Source organism: Pipistrellus hanaki (assembly GCF_964339955.1).
Source record: "Pipistrellus hanaki genome assembly, chromosome: 14".
NCBI lineage: Eukaryota > Metazoa > Chordata > Mammalia > Chiroptera > Vespertilionidae > Pipistrellus > Pipistrellus hanaki.
Genome location: NC_140516.1, coordinates 47,754,105 through 47,777,017, shown reverse-complemented (window position 1 = coordinate 47,777,017; position 22,913 = coordinate 47,754,105). Strand labels below are relative to the sequence as shown.

The 22,913-nt window shown below is 48.4% G+C and overlaps 1 protein-coding gene across 2 annotated transcripts in view; it reads left to right on the top strand.

Annotated features, from left to right (window-relative positions):
• Positions 1-22,913, top strand: part of GFRA1 (GDNF family receptor alpha 1) — a 177,601-nt gene that overhangs the window by 106,639 nt on the left and 48,049 nt on the right. For both annotated transcript variants that reach the window (XM_084903606.1, XM_084903605.1), the window contains one exon: positions 19,540-19,876. In XM_084903606.1, coding sequence (XP_084759732.1) covers positions 19,540-19,876 — 337 coding nt within the window. The remainder of the gene's footprint in view (positions 1-19,539; positions 19,877-22,913) is intronic.

Here is a 22,913-nt window from a genome sequence, read left to right as displayed (position 1 = left end):
AAATGTCAAACTGTGAGGCATATCAAATGATCGGCAAATGCTTCTGCTATCAACACCTTCTCATGTTGGAAGGGCCCTGCTAATGGCAATGTGCTTGATAATGGAGCATGCACAAGGATAAACACACACACTCTGTATTCATGTTGTAAAGAAAGCATCCTAAATTATATATTCTATGCCCCCACAAAACCCGGCTCTCTGCACATATTGGATTTTATTCCCCTCTTGATTTGGCGTTCATCACGGTCATTTATACTGCATATTTACTAAATATGTAAACGCACAAACCTATTTTCTAGGTTGTACTTTATAAAAAGATTATTCAGTACACATATTTGCTTCATTTTCAAACATCGTTTTGAAGTTTATCCATCTTGACATGTATACCTCTTGTTTATTCCTTTTCATTGCCTCATGTAGGTAGTACAGTACTTCATGGTGTGACTGTACCATAGTTTACTCGCCCTGTCTCCCATCAGTGGGCACTTGGCTTATAATAATTATTAACTGGAAGTAATTAATGGACAATGGAATCTCATCGTTATTCATCCATAGGAAAGGTTCTCTATAGCTATGGTCTTCAAACTCTTTTGCTCAGATAGTCCCCAAGAGAATTTTGGAAAACGCTGTGCTTCCTCATACATATTTGACTTGACAGCTAAAATATTCCAGACTAAGTTTTATGTAGTTGGAAAGGATTTCATTTGCATACTATTTTCATATAGATATTTCAAGATAAAACTAAAGATCACTCTTTTCAAAGAATGCAGTGAGATGAAAATAATATCATAATCTGCCTTTCACTGGCATTCATTGAAATAATATACTACTAGGATTCTTCTTAATAGTTAGAAAGTTTATATCACTCCTTTTGGCCTTTGAAGTTGAAATTCTATTTTTTTTTATGTGTAGATTTCTGTCGACATGCAATATATTTTTATGCCTAACAGTCTTATTGACCACATCATCATATTTCTCTCTTTCATATTGATTCAGAGCACTTCTTTATAATTTCTGGGTATCATTCTTTTCTCATTTTGTGAATTTAGGTATCTTTCCTAGTCTTTGGCTCACCATTTTTTCTTTGGTAAATATATTTTTATTGATTTCATAGAGGAAAAGAGATGGAAAGGGAGATAGAAACAACAATGATGAAAGAGATTCTCTGAGCCTGCAACATGGGCATATATACCCTTGACCGGAATCGAATCTGGGACCCTTCCACCTGCACACTTCCATTGAGCCCAACCACCTAGAGCTGTGGCTCACCTTTGTATTTTGCTTTTGGAGTCTTTCTGTACTAAGTTTTTAATAATACTGTAGTCTATCTGTTAATTTTCCTTTATAGTTTGGGAGTATGTGTGTCTTCTTTTAATATTTCTTACCCATCTCAAAGTCATAAAGATAATCTGCTATTTTTTTCCTAAAATTTTTCAAGTTTTATTTTTCACATTTTATTATTTCATCCACTTAGAATTTATTTTTGTGTATGGATGCCTTAAAAATAGAATTTTATCTTTTTATAAGGGGATAGCCAGTAGTTACGGGACTGTTTTTAAGTAGTTTGTCTTATGCCAGCTGATAGTTTCTGTTAGGTCTCATATATATCTAGCACTGTTGTTCCTTGAGTATATTGCTCAAATTTTTAACAAGAAGGGGCTATTTTTGGCTCAGCTGACATTGCCTTGTATTCCTCACAGGTAACCAGCACATTTATACCAAACCATTTGTTTGGTTAATATTCACTAACTTTTTAAAAAATATATATTTTATTGATTTCAGAGAGGAATGGAGAGGGAGATATAGAATCACTGATTGGCTGCCTCTTGCATGCCCCCTATTGGGGATTAAACCCACAACCTGGGCATGTGCTCTTGACTGGACGAACCCGGGACCCTTCAGTCTGCAGGCTGAAGCTCTATCCATTGAGCCAAACCAGTCAGGGCAATATTCACTAACTTGAACTGAATGTGACTGGGTAGATTGGTTTTGGAATAATAGAGGCAGAATTTATATGGTTGGTAGTAAACATCACAAATGTTCGCATCAACACTACGAATGAATGAATATGTGAATGAATGAATTGTGATAGAATTATTAAAGAATACTTGTGATAGCTAAATTATTATTGACTTATTCTCTGGATGCAGCACATTGATCTCATTAATGGACTTCGGTTGCTAGGAAGCCGTTTCCTTTCAGGAGTATTTCTCAAAATGTGGCGTAGCAAAACCATGAGAAATGTGTTGAGATGCATATTTCTGGCTCTCACCCAAGATCCACTATGTCAGATTCTGTGGGGGTGGGAGCCAAGCTCTCCAGGAGAGTCTTAGGTTTAAAAAAAAAAAATGGTTTCATGAAATGTCATTCAGGGCCCCTATTCAGAGCAGCAACATGCAGACCGACGACCTCTTAGAGCAAAGCCAATGGAAAGACCTGAGGTTGTAACACACGGGAGTGGAGAGAACATTGGCCTGTGGTCAGGGTACCGGATGCTCATCTCCAGGCTCCTCCTGAGGGCATAGACCACGTACCCATGACCTCACTTTCCATCACCTTAGTGCTCTGTATCTTTTAAAAAAATACATATTTTATTGATTTTTTACAGAGAGGAAGAGAGAGGAATAGAGAGTTAGAAACATCAATGAGAGAGAAACATTGGTCAGCTGCCTCTTGCACACCCGCTACTAGGGATGTGCCCGCAACCAGGATACATGCCCTTGACTGGAATCGAACCCAGGACCTTTCAGTCCACAGGCCGATGCTCGATCCATTGAGCCAAACCGGTTTCGGCTGTATCTTCCTTTCCATCTGTGGCCCTTCCAGCATGGTGGAGAGCTACAATTAAATTGGCCGTGCTCGTGGCTAGGGAGAAAGGATTAAACTGGGCCGAGGAGACCTGCCAGCTGCTGTCTTTTTCCTCTCTCCATAAATCTAAATAACATTCGGGTAGCGTTGGCAGTGTCTGGATGTTTTGTCATCAACTCAGAGCAAAGTGACCCTCGCAGACATGTGGCTTGGGGTCCCAGCATGGAAACTGTTGACACACCGGCTGCCTGAAGGTTAGCAGGCCCCAACTGCCATGCAAAAGACAACCCAAGGATGCTGTTCAACCAACCTCTTTCCTAGAACCGTTATGCTTTCTAGGTATTTAAGTGAAAAATAAAACAAAAGAACCGACAGTGCCAGTTTGTTTGAGAAACACTTTGCTCGGTGTCCTAAAACCCAGCCCTGGGAACTGGTTCATTGCCAGCATTTCCTCCTTGCGGTGATCCGTTGGAGTGAAAGGACCCTTGGAATATACGAACCACACAACTGTTTGAAGCAGAAACAAAGCGGGCATCATCCCCACCTCCATCCAGAATGAATGGCACCATCATTTTTTATTTCATTCTGCTCAGGTGGCAGCAGTGAGAGCTCCCGAAGTATGAAATGTTTGCATCAGGTGAGGGGTTAAACATACCGGCCCGTCGGAGCGGGAGGCGAACCTGTGCTTTCCGGCCGCTCCCTCCCCCTCGGCAGCACCGGGCATGACGTGGGAGCATTCGTTTCAGGCGCTGGGAGAATCAGGCCCACTCCAGCTTTCATCTTTGTCACGGGGAGCCCCGTCCCCAGCGGCATCAGTGGCCGCACCCCATTTAGCTGTAAGTAACAGATCTATACACAGAGTTGTTCATTTGCAGATAAAATAGGGTTTTCTGCTATTGATGTTTCCTGATCTACACAAAGTGGTTATATTAATACTGAAACATTATTCATCGATAGCTTGCTCTTTAAAAATACATCAGAAAGACTGCCCAATTACCTTTAAGTGTATATCAAAGGGCACAGAGCAATCTGACGTCTGCTCCAAGTCCATTAGAAGCCACCGGGCTTATTAATTAAAATGTATAGTTATAGCGTGGATACAAATGTCTGCTTTGGATAACGGTGCATGGCCAGCTGAGGAGCAGGGACTTGCAAATTCATTTGGGCACAGAGAGGCGTTGGGGACGTTTGCCACAGTGAAACCAGGAATGACTTCATTTTACTTGCATCCAACTTATCAAGCGCTTTTAACCCATAAGTGTGAACTGGGAGGTGCAGAGGGCTTCTCTGTGGCCTGTGGGTTGAAGGGGAGGAGTGCCCACAAGTTGAAATTAAGCCTCAGCAAAGAGGGAGTGGCCTTGAGATTGCAGGTGAATGAATGAAACTCCACGGGCATGGACCTCCTTTCCGTTATAATTTAAATACGATGCAGAACACTGAGAGGCGTGTGTAACGCGGCCCTCTTGGTCTTGCTGTGTGGCCGGCATTGTTGAACTTGATGGATCTCTTGGTGGTAAGTGCCCACTATTAATAATCCCGGACTGCGCAGTCCCTGCCCCTTCAGCAGCCATTTGTCCTACTGGAGGGCTCCGAATCTGGGCTGATAACTAAATTTTCATTCAGTGTTCCAGCAGTTTCAACAAGCTTTCCTTTCAACGTTTGGATCTCACTGCCAACAGCCTAACAGGGGTCCTCAAACTTTTTAAAGTGGGGGCCAGATCACGGTCCCTCAGAGAGCTGGAGGGCCGGAATATATGAACTACTAATTCCTACTGTAACACCTCGGGTGCGCTCACTGCCCAAAAAACCTGGCGGGCCGGATCAGACTCCTCTGCGGGCCGCATGTGGCCCGCGGGCCGTAGTTTGAAGACCACTGGATCTCCCTTCCAACAAGGCCCCCTTAATGCATCTACTCACCAGGCGGTCACCCAGAACTCACAGATATTTAAAAAGGAGCGCGTGTGATAGAACCCTGGCCGGTGTGGCTCAGTTGGTTGAGTGTTGTCCACAGCACCAAGGGGTTGCCGGTTCGATTCCTGGTCAGGGCACATGCCCAGATTTCGGGCTTGATCCCCAGTGAAGAAGGCAGAAGGCAGCTAATCAGTGTTTCGCTCACATCATGTTTTTCTCTCCCTCTCCCTTCCTCTCTATCTAGAATCAATTTTTAAAATATTAAAAAGGAAAGGGTGGGAGCAGGCCAAGACATGGGAATGGTGTCCTCTCCACAGCACAGGCCCCTGCCCGTCGGTTCTCTACACCTGGTACTTATTGGTAAGGGGAGAGACGGAACATACATTGTGTGGTCTGCGAATGTGGTTCATGGTCATAGGCTCACTAACCAAAACTCGACAACTAAGACCCGGATGCCCTGAGGAACTTGGCGATAATGGTACCGGAAGCTTCGACGCTTCGTTCCTAATTACTTTTCAAAGAGTGGCAGCCTCCTTGTATACAAAGGCCAAGAGGAAACCTGCTGGAGATCCCTATTTTTAAGCATTATGGACCTGCCTTGCTTGTTGGGGATATACTCCCTGGTGTCTGTCTCTGGGCCATTATCCGGCACAAGCCGTCCATGGAGACCAGTGTCAGGTGTAACTGATTGTCATTCAACGCCGGTGAAATCTTTAGGTGAACATTACTCACTGTTGGAGACATGTTAGCTCCAAGTGGAAGCAGTCAATTACAGACCAGGGGTTTTATGGCCGCGTTATTGCCATCATACTATTAGGTTTTTAGCAGGAGCATTCTGTCTGATCGATCCGTGCCAGGACACTGATGGATGGCTTTGTTCTTCGGACGTCAAATACGCGGGTCTTCTGTACTTTATGTATTTACTGACACGCTCCTCTCTCCCGTGGATATCTGTGCCTCTGTGGTGTTCGGTTTTAGCGGGTGATTGAGATATTGTTGTGTGTGTAACCACATGCATGCTCTCCCTTTTGTTCTCTCTTGCCTGCCGGAGCACACTTGAGTTACTGGCATGTTAAAGAAGTGTGTCCCGCGTCAGGAGGATCTCTCATTGGTGTCAACAGCTAGGTCTAGACAGCTGCTTTTTAAAGATTCCTAACACAGAGACACCATGCTAGAAATGAAGTCCCAATTCCAGGACATGGTTTAGATTTCCAAAACGTTGGTTCTCTGCTATTGGGTTTTTAGACCTGTCTTCTTAAAGCTATATGTAATTTTTGCTTTAAAAAAAAATACACAAATATGTGCCTAAGCCAAATCTCTGATCTGTATAAACCACCACCACTACCCCCAAATGTCACTAAAGGGGCTCTCACTGATAATGTTGAACAGAACTTCGCAGGTGACATCCTCGAGGGCCTTGTAGGAACTCTGAGGGGATGGATCTCCTTCAGTTACAACGCAGAGCCCTTAAATTAAGGTGACCAGATGTCCCACTTTAGGCGGGACAGTCCCGATTTTTAACAATTTGTCCCGCGTCCTGCGGCGTCTTTCCAAAATTCGGGACTTTTTTTTAAAACGCCGCGGGACGCGGGACAAATGGTTAAAAATTGGGACTGTCCCGCCAAAAGTAGGACATCTGGTCACCTTATTTTGAATCCAGCACTGAAGGGCATCTGTCCCCCACAATAAATACAACAGAAACTGGGAAAGCCTTGCCCCTCTCCCTCCCACAATAGCCCATTGGACTTCCATGTTGTTTTGTGGGTTTTCTCCTAGAACCCCCGGGAGGGTGCCCCGTGGTCCTGGGAACGCCTGCTTCCTCACTGAGCCCACCGGTCCCCATCCCCACCTTCATGCTTCTCCTTAGGAACCACAGTGCTGCCGTGTTTTCCACGTCAGGAACTTCCTTGGTTCTTTGGGGTCAGTTTATGGGTGAACAGAACAGCGAGAAGACTGTTGGATCTTTCCTGGTCGTGGAGGCAGTTCTAGGCACATCAGGGAAATTCTCAGCAGCTATGCACTGTTCATTTTTGAAGGCCAGAGGGTCAAAGTGTTTGACAGTTTGTGGTAAGGAGGCTAAATCCCAGAGCTATCAGGACTAGCTTTGCTTGGTTCGTCCAGACTTGTTTTTCCTGTAGAAATACAGGGTTTTCTGCAACTCAGAGCCCCTTCCACAGGGCGGGGCTATTTGGGGACCCAGGCTGACCTCCTACAGGGCAGCAATTCTTTGCTGCCTTTCATCCCCTCATTCCACCCCCACCGAAAGGCAGCGTGGCTGCCATTCCGAGCCTACCCTCTTCACTTCTGCCGTCCCCAGTGCCCCATGGAGGGATGACCTTGCCCCACTGGCATGTCCAGGGGAGCTGAGAGCAGCATTAGCGGCTGGCCTGTACACTGGCACTCGCATTGAATGTCATTCTGATCCCTCCAGGCATAAAGCTGAGGGTTTGTCGTGACCCCAATACTCACATCCGGCTTCAAACTCACCCAGGGTTAAATATAACTGTTCGAGTGGCGGCTTCTTGCCATAACTAGGTAGCTTGCGAGTCCGGGTCTCTGTCAGAAAGGGCCCGGTTGGAAGCTTAAAGAGGTTTGGGGCTAGAACACATGCCTTTGGCCATTATACCTGATGTTTCCCTCAGCAAGTGGTGAGATGGAAATATCAGCTTCGGGAGCTGGGATTATTCTCATTTAGCCCGGGCTTCTCTGATGACACGTCCATCAGGACCCCACAGCTCCGTGGAGGATGGTCTGTGGACAGAGCCGGTGAGGAGAGACACGCTCCCCAAGCCGCCCTGGCTTGCTGGGCTCCCCACCTGCCTCGCTCGGCCTTGCCAGACTCTCAGCATCCCCTGGGCGAGAGCCAAGCGGGAGGACACCTCCCGGGGAGCAGTGGCTCAGTGCCCGCAGAGCACCGTGCGGCTATGGCTGTATTTACTCTGCGATTCCTGCGGGAGACAGCGCCACAGATTAAGTTGCAGAGGCACAAAGGAGGCCCTGACGGAGGAATTTTAATGTAAAAATTCTGGGGTTTACCCTTAATCCTCGAGCTCACTGGTGTAGTGCTTCAAACGGGGGCCTAACAAGAGCGATCTGGGGGCTGGGAAGGGTAGATTTGGGAATGCACTTGGAGCCAATTTAAAGCTAGGGGTGAGATGAGCAGGAACAGGTGCCAACGGACCATTCAACTAAAACACGGAGGCTCACTGAGGCATGCAGATGGGCGCACACACGCCCAGTCTGCTGTCTGCTTCCTCTGCAGCTCACGGTGGCTGTGGGGACCGTGTGTGTGTGTGTGTGTGTGTGTGTGTGTGTGTGTGTGTTGGGGGGGCTTTGTGTTAGCCCACTTTGGAGTATCTGTGCTGGGTCCACCTGGTACATCTAGTCTAGGCTTAATTCAAGTTACACTGGGAACATGGGCAAAGGAAGCCCTCATCCACAGATCTTTCTGGAATGATGCCTGAGTGAGCTATCCACGGGAGGCACCTGTTAGGGACGACATTTCTGAAAACGTGACCAGAGCCAACCAGAAAGCTGGGATTTCCTAGGAAAATACGTGGGTGAGCAGGTGGGTAGCAAAAAGGAACGGTTGAATTCCCCGATCAGCGGATCCTGTCTGATCATCCGAAGTACTTGGGAGCTTTGTCAGAATCTAGATTCTCAGAGGGTGGGACAGGGCCCGGGAATCTAGGTGTTTTTGTTTTTGTTTGTTTTTGTTGTTGTTGTTGTTGTTGTTTTAGTTTGTTCTCGAGAGGCTTCTGATATCCCCTAGATGTGGTCTCTGCTTGAAGAAATCAGCTTTTCAAACTTGTACACTGTTTGCATAAAAGAGAAATAATATGATAGTCTTAATTAAAACAATCCTCCACCACACAAAATATTAACCCAACTTGACATGAAAGCAAAACACGATTAAAGGGTGTGTGTGTGGTGTGTGTGTGTTTTGGAATTCACAAAAGTTGACTTATTAAGATGGCCCTTCCTCCTCCGTGTAACCTCCTGGATTATGGCTACACCATTCTGCCCAGCCCATGGCTGGCTTCCTCTTTCTGACACTGGCCTGAGCTTCTGGCTCCCGCCTTTTGAACTCACACTCTGCAAACGCAAAGTCCTGCCACGATTATTCGTGCAGCTTCTGCTTATGTTCCCAAAAGGAACGGTGGGGCGGTAGGCGGGTGAGTGATGGCGGCAGGGCTGCGGGGAGGGGAAAAGCCACGGCGGGTGGAGCGGCTTAATGGGGGATTAATTGGGAAACAGGTGAAGGCAAATGGGTAGCACAGCAGGTATGTAAATAGGCTCCTGGGAGGAAAGGCTTTGCATTTTATGCTCTTTAACTAAAAATAAAGACCTGATATTCAGCTTATCTTTGCCGAAAATCCTGCACTGTGAGGGTCCTGACAACCGCCAAGATCGTCGGTGATTCATTATTATCTCAGCATCATCCAGGCTACTTAATAGGGTCTTCAGCCTCTTCATTTTTCATTGTTTCAGCTGATGCTTTGGCTAGAGCGTGCATGGTTTTTCTCCTGTCTATGTGTATCAGCGGCCAGAGCAACTCTTTGTAGACTGTGTAGTGAAAGGGACATTCGGACCTTCCGGTGACATCCTTTGGCTCCAGCTCCTTGGAGAAAGGCATCACTGTGCACACTGAACCCCCCAGGCACACATACATCCGCATGAGTTTCGTCCTTCAAAGAAGTCACCTTGAGAAGCAAAAACCCTCATCCCAGTGCTGCCATTGGCTCCCTTTCAGGGCCATTTTTGTCACCCATGTGGGAAAAAGTCCTTACAGACTTGTTTACTACCGCTAGGCATTGCCCAAAGCCAGCGCCTACTTTCTGACCACATTTCGTGGGAAATGGCATTTGGCTTGGAAAACCCACCCAATGCAGGGATGGCCTGATGCTCCCAGTGTCCCGACGAACACACCTCGGGCTCCTGGGAAAGAGAAGTGTGAAATGTCTGCGACTGCTTTGCGGAGTCCACGCGGAGACACTTCTGAATCTGCTGGTGTAACAGTTCAGGCACATGGTTTGCAGTCTACAGCTTTATTGAGAAAATTGCTAAAGATGAACCACTTCATATTTCCCTTCCACTTCACTCACCCAGCCCTCTCGGTGGCGATGTGTTGGTGGAACAGTGAGGGGAACGCGGTTACGTGGTTGGCCCACATTAGTTCTTTTTTTTCTGGGGAGCAGCGGCCCCAGTTTTGAAGGCCTGGATAGCCCTTAACTGCTGTAAAGGCTAACCATCAGCGGGGCTCCAGCCGGCACCCCATGAAATGAATTAGGTTTACATTATCATGCAGATCTCCTCCTGGAGTTGAAGCACTCATTAATTTTATTGCTAATGAGATGTGAGCAATTAAATACCTTTAATTAATGAAAATCAGACGAAAGCAAGGGATGTTCTTTCTCTCGGACTTCATAGAAATAGGAGGGAAGTAGTTTCTAGATCTCACTCTGACTTGCGTCTGGAGAAGGACCGAGATTCTGAGCTCCCAGCGATCACGTGTTCCGGTCCAGCAAAAGCCATTAAAAGCTTTCGAGTGTAGGAAATTAAAGGTGTAAGCATTGGTGGATGTTATAAAGATTATCTAAGGTTGAGGGGGAAAAAAAACACACCTCATCACGGAGAGCCAGTCCTAGATGTAATAGCAAATTTCATGCTTGAAGATGCAACAGGATTGAGTACAATTACTAGTTCTGAAGCAGTCGCCGAGTCCTGGGGTAGGCCCCGAGCATAATTAGATTATTAAAAAATGGCCTGTCTTAGGCCGACTATTACTAAATTGAAATCCAATTACGGCTTTATGGTTTGGCTGAAAAATATTTAGCTGTTTTTGCTCCAGTCCTCGTGAAAGATCATTTCCTCTTTGCATCAGCGTTTGCACATGTCACCACGCATTTTCCAAACAAATCTGACCTCAATTATCTCCGACTCCATCTCAGATTAGATAACAATATATTCCAGTGAGTGTTTGATGCCTAATATCAGGATCGTGCCTCTCCATGCTTGAGGAATGAAAAGATGGTGATAGATTTGGTCAAATACCTTCTTAATGAGAGGCCTGGGTGTTGGAGAAACAACCGAGTCACGCCGTCTTCATACAGGAAAAGGCGCGATGCCCAAACATGCGCCAGAGCGTGCTGCCAGGCAGGCTGGGCTCAGTTTTGGGTAATTGGCATCGGAACGGTAATAAAGCAGTTGTTTGCAAAGAGAAGGGCTGAGAATTTCAGGCACTCCCGCGGCGTGGAGTTGAATGCTAAGTTAAATATTTATGAACCCGAGATTTTTTTATAATTGATCATTGTATGATTTATACACAGTAATTATAATTAGCTTGAAAGAGATTTTTTTTCTAAAAAAAAAAAAAAAAAAGAAGCCAGTTTCCTGGTAGCCAAAGCCATTAAATAACGCTAAGCTGCCAAAACAAAAATGAGGTGGGCACCCAGCCACTACGTCCTGAGCGCCTGTCTCCATATCCGACATGCAATGGGGCGCCACGCCTCACCGGGCGTCTTACCTGGGCCCCAGCTCCTGCATCACCTGCTGTCAATTTTCATTCCTTTGTTGCAAAAAGGATGAACCATAAACAAGTCGAGAACTTCAGAGAACTGATGTCTAACAGAAAAGCGAAGATGGAGGAGGTGGGAAAGGTTAATTAAAAATGTAATGATCCCGTTTGCTGAGACAGCACTATTAATCACCGCGCAGCAACAAGCATGCGACTCGCACCCCCGGATAGGCGGCGTCTAATCTTTAGGATACGGATGGCGAGGAGGGCCACAGGGAGCTCTGAGAAAGGACATGCTCACGGGTGAGCTTGGGGTGCGTCAGCGTGCGGTGAGCCTGTGACTTGTGCTTCACACCGGGCCCTGTCTTCGCCAGATGAAAGAATTATTTCCGCCGAAACCAGTTTGGTTCAGTGGGTAGAGCGTCAGCCTGAGGACTGAAAGGTCCTAGGTTCAATTCCGGTCAAGGGCATGAACCTTGGTTGCAGGCACATCCCCAGTAGGGGGTGTGCAAGAGGCAGCTGACCGATGTTTCTAACTGTCTCTCTCCCTTCCTCTCTGTAAAAAATCAATAAAATATATATATATTTTTTTTTAAAAAAGAAGGAAATCTTTCCAAATTCACAAGTACTCAGATTTAGTCAGGCCCTGGGAACCCTGGAGCAGACTTGGGTACGGCTTGAGGCATCATGTAGCCATGGAAGCTGCAGACAAGTAGAGCGAGGGGGGAATGCATCACCCTGTAATACGGTATGTCTGACACGGTGTGTGAAGGACAGAACGCGCTCCCAAGAGCCGGCACGTGGGTTTTAAATGCAGTTTCTAGCCCCCCAGCTGGAAAAGACCCAGCTCTGGAAGGATTGATGACCGCACAAGGGTCACAACCCGTGTGATCAGGTGTGCCATCGGAAGACCAGCCTGCTCTTCCCCCGTGAGGATCTGGGGAGCCCGTTTTTGTTTGTGGGATAGCATGTTGGAGGGAGCCTGCTGGGAGAAGAGCGGTAGTTATGGGAACATCGTCATTCATCACGTCAGAGGAAAAGGAAACCGGTTGTGGATTCCATTCTGCCGCCCTCAGGAGCAGGGCAGAGGGATGCCCGGGAATTGGCATTTGTAAACACGGTTCTCTCCCCGTGCCTTTGAACTTCCTGCTTCATGCAGACCATGCGCATTTTCACGTGTGTCCTGTGTTACGTCCCCTCATCGTCTAAAGGAGGGGGTTTCTGGTTGCTTGCATCTGTGTCTCCTGCACCGGGTAGGCGGGCGCGCCGGCCCAGCGGTTGCCAATAACGGGCGTTCTCTAAGTGTCAATAATGGGAGGCTGCCAGCCTCAGCGATAGCCTCTTTGATTCGGGACAGTGTGAGGATTGTACTCGGGGTAAAGGCAGCTCCTCGCTCCAGAGGAATTTAGAATGCCAACGCTTCTCCCGGCGAATAATTCATCCTGACACCGCCGCGTCTCCCTGTGCTGGAAGGGCCTTTTGCACGTCGGCTCTGCCGGCAGGTCCGCGGTGAGAGCGCTGGGCCGTGTACTGACTCTCCGGAGCAGCAAACAGCTGAGAGGCTGGCGCCTGCCTCCCAGTGCTGGGTTTTACGTTCTATTCTGTCCCTCATCATCAAGGTCGGTCCTAAACACCTGATGGTATGATCAGAAAAAGGCATTTTTTTTTAATAGGATAACCATCAAATCAAAGCAGCTTGAGGCTTGACAGGACCTTAGATATATCATCCTACAAATGGGGAAACTGAGGCCCACCGGGGAGGAAAGCAAAGTGGCCTGTACGAAGACTCTCTGGCTCTTTGGATCACATTTAATCCCCCTGATGCCTCCTTCACTGCTCCTTCTTTGGCATCTGCCCCCTCTCGCCCTGTGGTCTGGGCGCTGGCCCTCCCGTCCTTAGGAAGGTTACACCTCCCTCACCCAGGAAGGCGGGAAACGAGTCACATCTGGTGCGATCACAGCCAGGGAGGCAGAGATCGATGGTAGAGGAAGCAGTAGGTCCCCTGCGAAGTAAGGAAGTGGCCGTGCCTAACTTGGAAAGGAAACGCTGGCGAAACGGCTTTCTCCGTAGGAAGGCGCCGGAAAAAGTGTTTCTGGTCCCCAGCCTGCGTGCTGAGACTCCTTCCCATTCAGACAGCATCCCAGCCGCTCTACTGAGTTAAAGAACGAGTAACAGCAGATGGAGGGAGAGATTAGCGGTGGAGGGAGAGGGAGCTCTAAAGGGAGCTGTGGGGGAGCGGCACTCTGAGTTATGGCAGAGCTGTTCAGAAGCCTTCCTAGCAGGCACAGGCGAGGAGGCGCTGGCGCCCAGACCCTAAAGCACTGGCACCGCCTGCCCCTCGGTGCCCTGTGCGCTGCTGCAGAGCGGGGCCTGGCTCAGGTGGCCTCACCGGCTCATTCTGGGCGTCCCTCCCTCTGCCTCAAGTGATCCAGGCTGCGTTATGGGGCGCCGGGGGATCATTTTAATATGTAGGGGGGATCGATCTTACCAAGGGAAAACTCAACTCCAGTTTCTATGTCCTCTGATTCCAGGAGTATTTAATTTTAATTCATGACAGCAGGAATCGCAGCTTTACCTGAGAGAGAGTTGGAGGTGATTTTGTGAGGAGATGTAGAAGGGAGAAGGGGATAGAGGCTATGAGTTGTTTTTCACATTTTCTGTGTGTGAAACCTTTATCAAAAAGATAGGATAGACATGAATCTATTCCCCCCCCCCCCCCAATATTTTATTTGAATATTTTCAATCATACAGCAAAGCGGAAAAAATTTTGCAGTGAACCCATCCCCTGGATTCTATCACTAAATGTGAAGGTAATTGCTTTGTAAGTATCCATCCTTCCATCTTTGTGTCCATCTATCAACCGTTCGGTTTTTACAATGCTGACGTCAATATACCTCTCCTAAATGCATACATGTCTTCAATTAGTTTTCGTTATTTGGTAATTTTTCCCCTTATGAGGCATATGTTATGTATGTACAAAATTAAGTGTACCATGCTGAGTTGTGCCCGAAACGTCTGTCAAGATAGAGAACATTGCCATCACTCTGGAATGTTCCCTCCTGCCTGTTTCCAGCCAATCCCCACCTCCGCCCCTTAGAACCGACCCCTCTTCTGATTTTTCCCCCAGAATAAAGTAGTTTTGCCCATTCTAGAATATCACATACCTAGAATCTTACAGTGTTCACTTTTGTACTATTTTGTGTTAAGGCTTTTTTCTTTCACTCAGTGCAGTGTTTTTGAGATTCATCCATGTTATTGGGTGTATCCATAGGTCATCTGTTCTTGTTTCTGGGTAGTATTTCATTGTGTTGATAGACCACAGTTTAGCCGTTTTCCCATTGATGAGTACATGGGCTGTTTCACAAAAACCACAGGGAAGTAGTAACTGCAGCCATCATGTTGTAGATTACACTCTCATGAGTTATTATCTGATAATGGGGTTATCTGATCATTTGGACCACTTTTACCCGATTCCCCCACCCTCTTCTCCAGCCTCTGGTAACCACAAATGTGATATGTTTTCTCTTTGAGATTTATTTATTTATTTATAGATTCCACATATAAGTGAGATGATATAGTATTTGTGTCTTTCTGACTTATTTCACTTAGCATAATGCCCTTGAGGTCCATCCATGTTGTCACAAATGACAGGGTTTTCTTCTTTTTCGACGGCTGAGTAGTATATTATTGTGTATTTACCTAGATGCATCTTCTTGATCCATTCATTTGTTGACAGATTCTTAAGTCGTTCCCATGGTTTGGCTATTGTAAATAATACCACAGTGAACACAGGGGGTACACAGCTCTTTTGGAGTTAGTGTTTTCATTTTATTTTGGTAAATACCCAGAGTAGAATAGCTGAGTCATAAGTAGCTCTACTTTCAATTTTTGAGGAGCCTTCCTTCTGTTTTCCATAGTGGCTGCATCAGCATGCTGTCCCACCAACAGTGCAGGAGGCTTCTCTTTCTCTCCACATCCTCACCAACACTTGTTTGTTGCTTTATTAATGATAGCCATCTTTATAAGTGTGAGGTGGTATCTTATTGTGGTTTTGATTTTTATTTCCCTAATGATTAGTGACGTTGAACACCTTTACATGTACCTTTTGGCCATGTTACTATCTTCTTTGGATAATATCTATTCAGTTCCTTTTCCCACTTTTTTTTTTAAAAACTAGAGGCCTAGTGCACAAAATTCATGCACTGGTAGTGTCTCCAAGCCTGGCTGGCAATCCGGGCCTATCAGGTTCCCCGCTTCTCAGTCTCCCCACCTCCTACTTCCCTTGCTCCCTCCCTCAGCACCCTGCCCTCACTGGTTGCCTGCCATGTTCCACACCACCCCCTGGCGGTCAATGCACATCATAGCAAGCAATGGAACTCTCGGTCTCCCAGTTGAACTCCACAGGAAACATTTTCCATATTTGCCTTTTATTTATTATAGGATGGTTTTTTTTGTTTGTTTGTTTGTTTTGTTTAGTTGTTGATATTTGTTGTTGGGTTTGGTTTGTTTTTTGCTATTGAATTATATGAATTTATATATTTTGGATATTAACCCCTGCCAGATACATCATTTGCAAATAATTTCTCCATTTGTTTGCCTTTTCCTTTTGTTGATGGTTTTCTTTGCTGTGCAGAAGCTTTTCGGTTGGCTGTAATCCTACTTGCTCATTTTTTATTCTGCTGCTTGTGTTATATCCAAAAAATCATTGTGAAGACGCTGGAGAGGAGCTTTCTTCCAGGCCAATTTTTTAAAACCTGTGTATTATGTGGGCTGCATTCAGGAGAAACACATTTTCCGAACCTTATTTGTTGCGTTTTACTAGTTTTGTTACAATTCTATTTGAAATCTCTAAACAAAAACCTGTAAGTTCTTATTCTTCGCTGTTATATAACCATAAAAGCAATGCACACAAATTAAGGATGTGCAAAACTTTGAAAACCATTAAGTGCAAGTTAATTACATTAGCTTAATGTAAGGGATGGTATTGTTTGCTGAAGCTAGATTGGTGCTTACACTCAGTGGGTGGCACCCTGTTTCAGCATGAATTCTTTCGGGTTGGCAGGTCTATCTAACTGGGCGCCATGCGATGACTTAATTCATCTGCCATTTTCTCCATTTAAATGCACATGAACTGCTTATTCAGATGTCACTGGCTACATCATTTAAGTGTTTACGTCACCTCTGTGCCTCTATTCTTTTCTTTTTAGTAGCGTGTACACAGTATAAATTGCATGCAGCAAACTGTGTGCCAATATCCATCCTTATAAGGCCAATCTAGGTTATGTATAGTTTGGTTGTAGTAGCTTATTTTAGATTATAATGAAAATGCATAATTTAGAAATCTCCTAGCAAACTGTAGACCTTTAAGAATATATACCCGGCCGGTGTGATGAGCATTGACCTATGAACCAGGAGGTCACCGTTCAAGTCCTGGTCAGGGCACACGCCCAGATTGCAGGCTTGGTCCCCAGTGAGGGGCACGCAGGAAGCAGCCGATCAATGATTCTTTCATCATCGATGTTTCTACCTCTCCCTCCCTCTGGGAAACCAATAAAAATATATTCTTAAAAACAGAATAGAAATCACTGTTGCCCATGGGCCCAACAGCACGACATGAGAAGTCTCAAAAGAGGAAACAGCTAGAAGTGACACCAAGGCTCCCAGGTCCTAGTGATCTATCTTGTCAGGGCGCCTGGTGAATATTCAGTCCTCCAGCCCTAAGGACCTGCGTGTGAAAGCGGAGGATCCAGGGAGAAGCCAGTTTGGGGAACGTGCCCCAGGTGGGCTTGTTAAACCATCCGGGGACGCCCACACAGCTGCTGGCCTCCTGCACTTTACGGCTCACCTGGAAAGGGAGGGCTGTGTTGTTTATTGCCTTCCACATTCACTGGTTGCTATCGGATGTCACAGGCAGAGACAGGAGCCCGGAGGATAGCAAAGAACTGCTGGTGCTGCCAGGGTGCGCCTCAGTTTTCAGGTTTTTGCATTTTGGGGTTTCTTAAAGCAAGTCACATTGTCAGTTCAACAGGGAGATGAGTGTTGGGCTTGCTGTGTGTGTCCTTTCCTTGTTCCCTTACTTAGAACCTTTTCTCATTGAAAGAACATTTAACGTGAGATATACTCTCTTCGCAGATTTTTAAGTGAACGGTATAGGATTGTTAAGTATCCGTATGAAGTCATGCAGCAGATCCTCGGGTCTTGCAGGGCTGAGATTTTATACCTCTTCGATAATAACTCTCCATTCCCCCTTCCCCCAGCCCAGCCTCTGGCAACGACCATTCTGCCCGCTGCTTCTGTGAGCTTCAGTGTTTCAGATTCCTCATGCGAGTGGAATCACACTGTGCTTGTTGTTCTGTGGCCGGCTTATTTCACTCAGCGCAATGTCCCCAAGGCTTGTTTCTGGTATCGCGTACAGCAGGATTTCCTTTTTTAAGGCTGCTTAAAATTCCACGTGCTCTTCAGATGCACACTAAATGCAGGGCTCCATCGTAGACCCACCCAACCCACCTGGAATCTTTCTCTTCTGTGGCCAATTCTCTTGTAACTTCCCAAATGCCTTTATGGTCCTTGTTGACTGGATCATAGAGGGAATGAAAGAAGGTGCCAGAATTCAAGGAAGGGCTGAGGCCTGAGCACGAACAAGCTTGTGTGTGTGTATGGGGGTGGTGGTGGTGGTGTCAGATTTGACAATTGTGTGGTGCTGTGCTGCCCCCCCTGCTGTTTCCTGGGGCTGCTGTTACATCTTAGTGTCAATTTTCCATGGACCAACTTGTAATTCGGCACTGGAACGTTCCCCACCACATCCTCTCCCCATAGAAACCCCGGTATCATGGTGACTGAGTTTAATTTCCCTTGTCCACTCATCTTTTTAAAAATATATATTTTTATTGATTTCAGGGAGGAAGGGAGAGGGAGAGATAGAAACATCAATGAGGAGAGAGAATCTTTGATTGGCTGCCTCTGGCATGCCCCCTACTGGGGATCAAGCCTGCAATCTGGGTGTGTGCCCTGACTGGGACTCGAACTGTGACCTCCTGGTTCACAGGTTGATGCTTAACCACTGAGCCATACCAGGTGGCTGTCCACTCATCTTCCAACTTTACCCATTGGGCTTGGCTCTGTCAGCCCACCAGCCATCACCCTGGTGGGCCCTGCCTCCACCAGGCTCACTCTGCAGGTCACACAGCGGGCAGCCCAGCGGTGGGCAGCCCCGGTGCCTGGCAGCAGAGGCCTTGGGAAGAAGGCGGCATTCATTCTGAGAGATTCCAAAGGCCTGTGGTGTGTAAGCCCATTGCCATTCCATCCAGAATCCTAGCCAGATTTTCCTCATCTGCAACCTTAGTGCCGGAGGAGCCCGCGTTCTGGAGGCGGTGCGTGAAAGTGGTAATTGAGGCTTGCACGTTTTTAGGTAATTTATTCTGGTTTCCTTCCAACGGCCTGTGAGCTAGAACTTAAATACAGCTTCGCCGGAGTTGGTGTTTCTTCCTGTTTAGAGAGCCTAGCATAATATTTTGTCTTCTGGGCTCAAATAACCACGTAATTACTCGGTAATCATATAGTAATTAGCATGCACTATATGCATTTATTACATAATTATGTTCCTGGGGGATTGCATGGCAATTATACTTAGATCCAGCATATCATTTTATATACTGTGTAATGAACAAGTGTATAATTTGTTGCTTTCTTCTTTTATCCCGGTTTCCGTTTGCCAGCCAGGAGTTGGGAACGTCTCCTCCTCTCGCCTTGTTTACGTGCAATCGGGCAGGTGTGCCGGCTCCTCCGGCCTCGCTCAGGGCCTCCTAGTTAAGCGGCGAAGGGAGTGCTGGGAGCTGGCGTTCCGCGGTGGGCTCCCCAGCGTTCGCACGCTTGCTATTTGCCCCTGTCCCGAACTCTTTAAGCGATTAGCTTCCCAGCACACAGGCGGTCAGAGCTCCGAGCAGTGCCAGGTACATGCAAGGTACCCATGAGAGCCTGGAGGTGCTTTCTTTCTTTTTTTATTTACATATATATCTATATAATTGATTTTTTTAGAGAGAGGAAGGGAGAGAGAGAGAGTTAGAAACATAGATGAGAGAGAAACATCGACCAGCTGCCTCTTGCACACCCCTTTCTGGGGATGTACCCGCAACCAATGTACATGCCCTTGACCTGAATCGAACCCGGGACCTTTCTGTCCGCAGACCCACCCTTTATCCACTGAGCCAAACCGGCCTCGGCCCGGAGGTGCTTTCGTTACAGGGGAGCGGCCACGCGCCCCGCACGGTGCTCACGCCCGCCTCGCCTTGCTCTCCCCTCTGCAGTGGAGCACATCCCCAAGGGGAACAACTGCCTGGACGCCGCCAAGGCCTGCAACCTGGACGACACGTGCAAGAAGTACCGGTCCGCCTACATCACCCCCTGCACCACCAGCATGTCCAACGAGGTGTGCAACCGGCGCAAGTGCCACAAGGCCCTGCGGCAGTTCTTCGACAAGGTGCCGGCCAAGCACAGCTACGGCATGCTCTTCTGCTCCTGCCGCGACATCGCCTGCACCGAGCGCCGGCGGCAGACCATCGTGCCCGTGTGCTCCTACGAGGAGCGGGAGAAGCCCAACTGCCTGAACCTGCAGGACTCCTGCAAGACCAACTACATCTGCAGGTAGGCGCGCGGGCAGGCGGGAGATGCATGAGGTGGCAGTGGGGGGGCGGGTAGGGACCACCTTGGCTGCGTCTGGGGCCGAGCCCGAGGGAGGGGCGGGCAGGGCAGGCATTGGAGAGATTGACCAGGAACTGACCTCTGTGTGTGACACATGGTCTTTCAGAAGCTGGTCAGGTGACTGCTGTGCTGGGAAGGTTCCTGGTGTGCCCCGGGAGAGCGCCCAGGGTGGCTGGAATGAGGTCCATACCATTGTGCTTAGCACATAGGGAGGGCACCTGAGCGGGGTGAGCCTGAAGTGGGCACATGCCCTCTCCCCATCCCTGAGACGCTGCCAGGAGTCCCAGGGGGTTAAGTAAGTCCAGGGAGAGATGGGCTGGAAACACGGAGGCTCATGGCCATTGAGGTCAGAACACTGGGGAGACCAGAGAGAGGGTTTGAGCTGTGGCCGAGCCCTGCAGAGAGTTCCAGAATCCCCGAGTCTGTTCTGGGCCATCTGTCAGTCACTGGCCCCCGGTGCTGTGCTCCCAGACCCCGCCTCCAGCAGACACCTGCTGAGCCTGGGCCCTGGTGTTGAAAACTGTCTTCTTTTGCCCTTGGGGCCAGGGCCCATTCTGATGTTGGAAGGAGTGCCTGAAGGTAATCTCGTTTCTGTATTGTTGTTGTTTTGTTTTTCTAAGCCAGTGGTTGGCAAACTCATTGGTCAACAGAGCCAACTATAAATAGCACAACGATTGAAATTTCTTTGGAGAGCCACATTTTTTAAACTTCTTCTACCACCACTTCTTCAAATTAGACTCGCCCAGGCTGTGGTATTTTGTGGAAGAGCCACACTCAAGGGGCCAAAGAGCCGCATGTGGCTCTCGAGCCGCAGTTTGCCGACCACGGTTTTAAGCACTATAGAACGAGGGAGAAGGAAAGAGAAGGTCTCTCTTCACGCTCCTCTCCCTTGCCCCCGGTGGCCACTGTCAGCAACGTGATGTGTGTCCTTCCAGAGTTTGGGACTGAGTTCAGGTGCTGATGGAGCAAGTAGATTGTGAGAAGCAGAGAACTTGTCTTTGCTGCCTCAGGCGACCCTGGTGCCACATTCAGAGGCGAAGTCTGGGTGCAGGGCTGGAGGTTCAGAGGGGGCATTCATTGGCAACCCCTGGACTCGCATGCCCCCAGCAGACGCTCACTGCACAGCTGTGTGAGTGAGGGTGTGTGATTGCCTGCTTTCTTACAGATGCCCCAGTGTGCTTCTAAAGAGCAGGAAAGAGGAGACTGATATTTTGAGGATGCTGGTGAACTGAGTTCTGGTCAATTTCAATTTCATTTTGGTAGAAGGGGACACCTCCCCCTCCCCCGGACCCCACTGTCTTTCCTTAGACTATTGTAGCTCTAAGAGGGACCAAAGAAAAAGACAAGTAGGACCTTTGCATGCTGAAGATTTTCAGGGAGTTTTTCCCCTGTATTTTATTATTATTTTTTAAGTTGGAAGCAGGTGGCCTGCTCCATGAGGAAGCGCTCAGGTGGCCACATGGATCTTAGGGGAGGAGTCAGGTGTTTCTGCAGAGCAACTTCTCCGAGGCTCTTCCTCCCTTCCACGCCCAGTTCCATCCAGTCCCTCCTAGTTGTGGGCTGGGGTCTGGATGTCTACACTGGAAGGGTCCTGAGCAAGAGGCAGGGCCCCCCCCACAGCTCTGACCTGGGGAGCCAGTCAACCAGGGAGCCACAGACCCCCTGCAGGAGGTGGACATGGTGAGGAGCAGGATGTGGGTGGGGGTGGGGGCAGCCTGGAGCTTTGCTCGGGGTGTAGGATCTCAGGGAACAGAGAGTCCAGGAAACCCCTCTCTCCTGGAGACCTCTGGGTCTGCAACCCCAAGTTCCTGGGCCACGTTCAGTCTTTGAATGGAAGGGACCCCTCTTCTAGGAGCAGGACTGGGTTTTCAGGGTCCCCCTTGGCCTGAAGGCAGACCACTCTCTCTGCCTCTGCAGAGGTGACCCTGTGCCCTGGTGGCTCCAAGCAGCTGTGGAGGGAGCAGTGGATGCACCTTTCGCCCAAGGGGCAGTGCTGGGAGGGGCGGGGAGGAGCCTTTTCCTCTTACGAGGTTTATTTTGCACACGAGGTCTGGGGGAGGTCCCCGATGCCCCCTGCACGGGCTGGAAGCCCGCCCTGAGGGGCGCCTGGGCAGCACCTGGCCTGCTCCTCCGAAAACAGAGGCTCCTCAGGGGTTGGTGTGAATTCGTCACATCACCTTGCTTTCCTGCCAGGCTGTAGTGAGAAAGAGCGGGGAGCTTGGGAACTTGGGGTGTTCTGGGGAGTTGGCAAGAGGAACCTGCAGATAATGGGGTGATTCGGGTGCTTTTTGGGGGCTCAGACTGACCTGGTGGGAAGGTTCCAGGGGCCTTGTGTGTGGAGAGACAGCCCTGATAGGTAGGATAGCGGCCGCAGCTGATGGGGCAGAAATGAACTAGGGGCAGCCTTCACCTGCTAACCACCTGACTGGTCGCCCCAAAGTGGGGACGTGACAATGGCCATCCCGCAGAGGGGTGAAGGTCAGCGGGCCTGGGAGGTCAGCTGGGGGCGGTCTTTGTGCTGCTGCCTCATCCGGCTGGAGGAGGAACTGGGATCCTGGAGTATTGGGGGGGGTGGGGGGGTGGGGGGTGGGCGCTAACAGGTGAAACTGGCCTCGGTGTGATTGATGGGTTGCATAGCCTATCTTGAGTTTTCCCTGCTAATGGGAATCAGTGACTCCCCGGTGTGACCTGTTGTCATTTAGCCCATGATTGCTTTCCAGAGCCTGGCCCTCTGACTCATGATTACCCCCCACCTATCAGTTGTGGTAAATGCAATTTAAGCTGCGAGGTAGTCTGGCAGTGTTTGCTTTGATCAGAGTTTATTCATCTTGTCTTTAAATCTATCCTTTTTTCCCCATCTTCCCCCACCCCCCAATCCCTCTCCGTGAGACCCTTGCTAGCAGCATCTGGTCCCCTGGGAGCTGGGCTTCCGTGGGGTTTTACCTTCAAGTGCCCCAACCCAGCCCCATCCAGAGGGAGG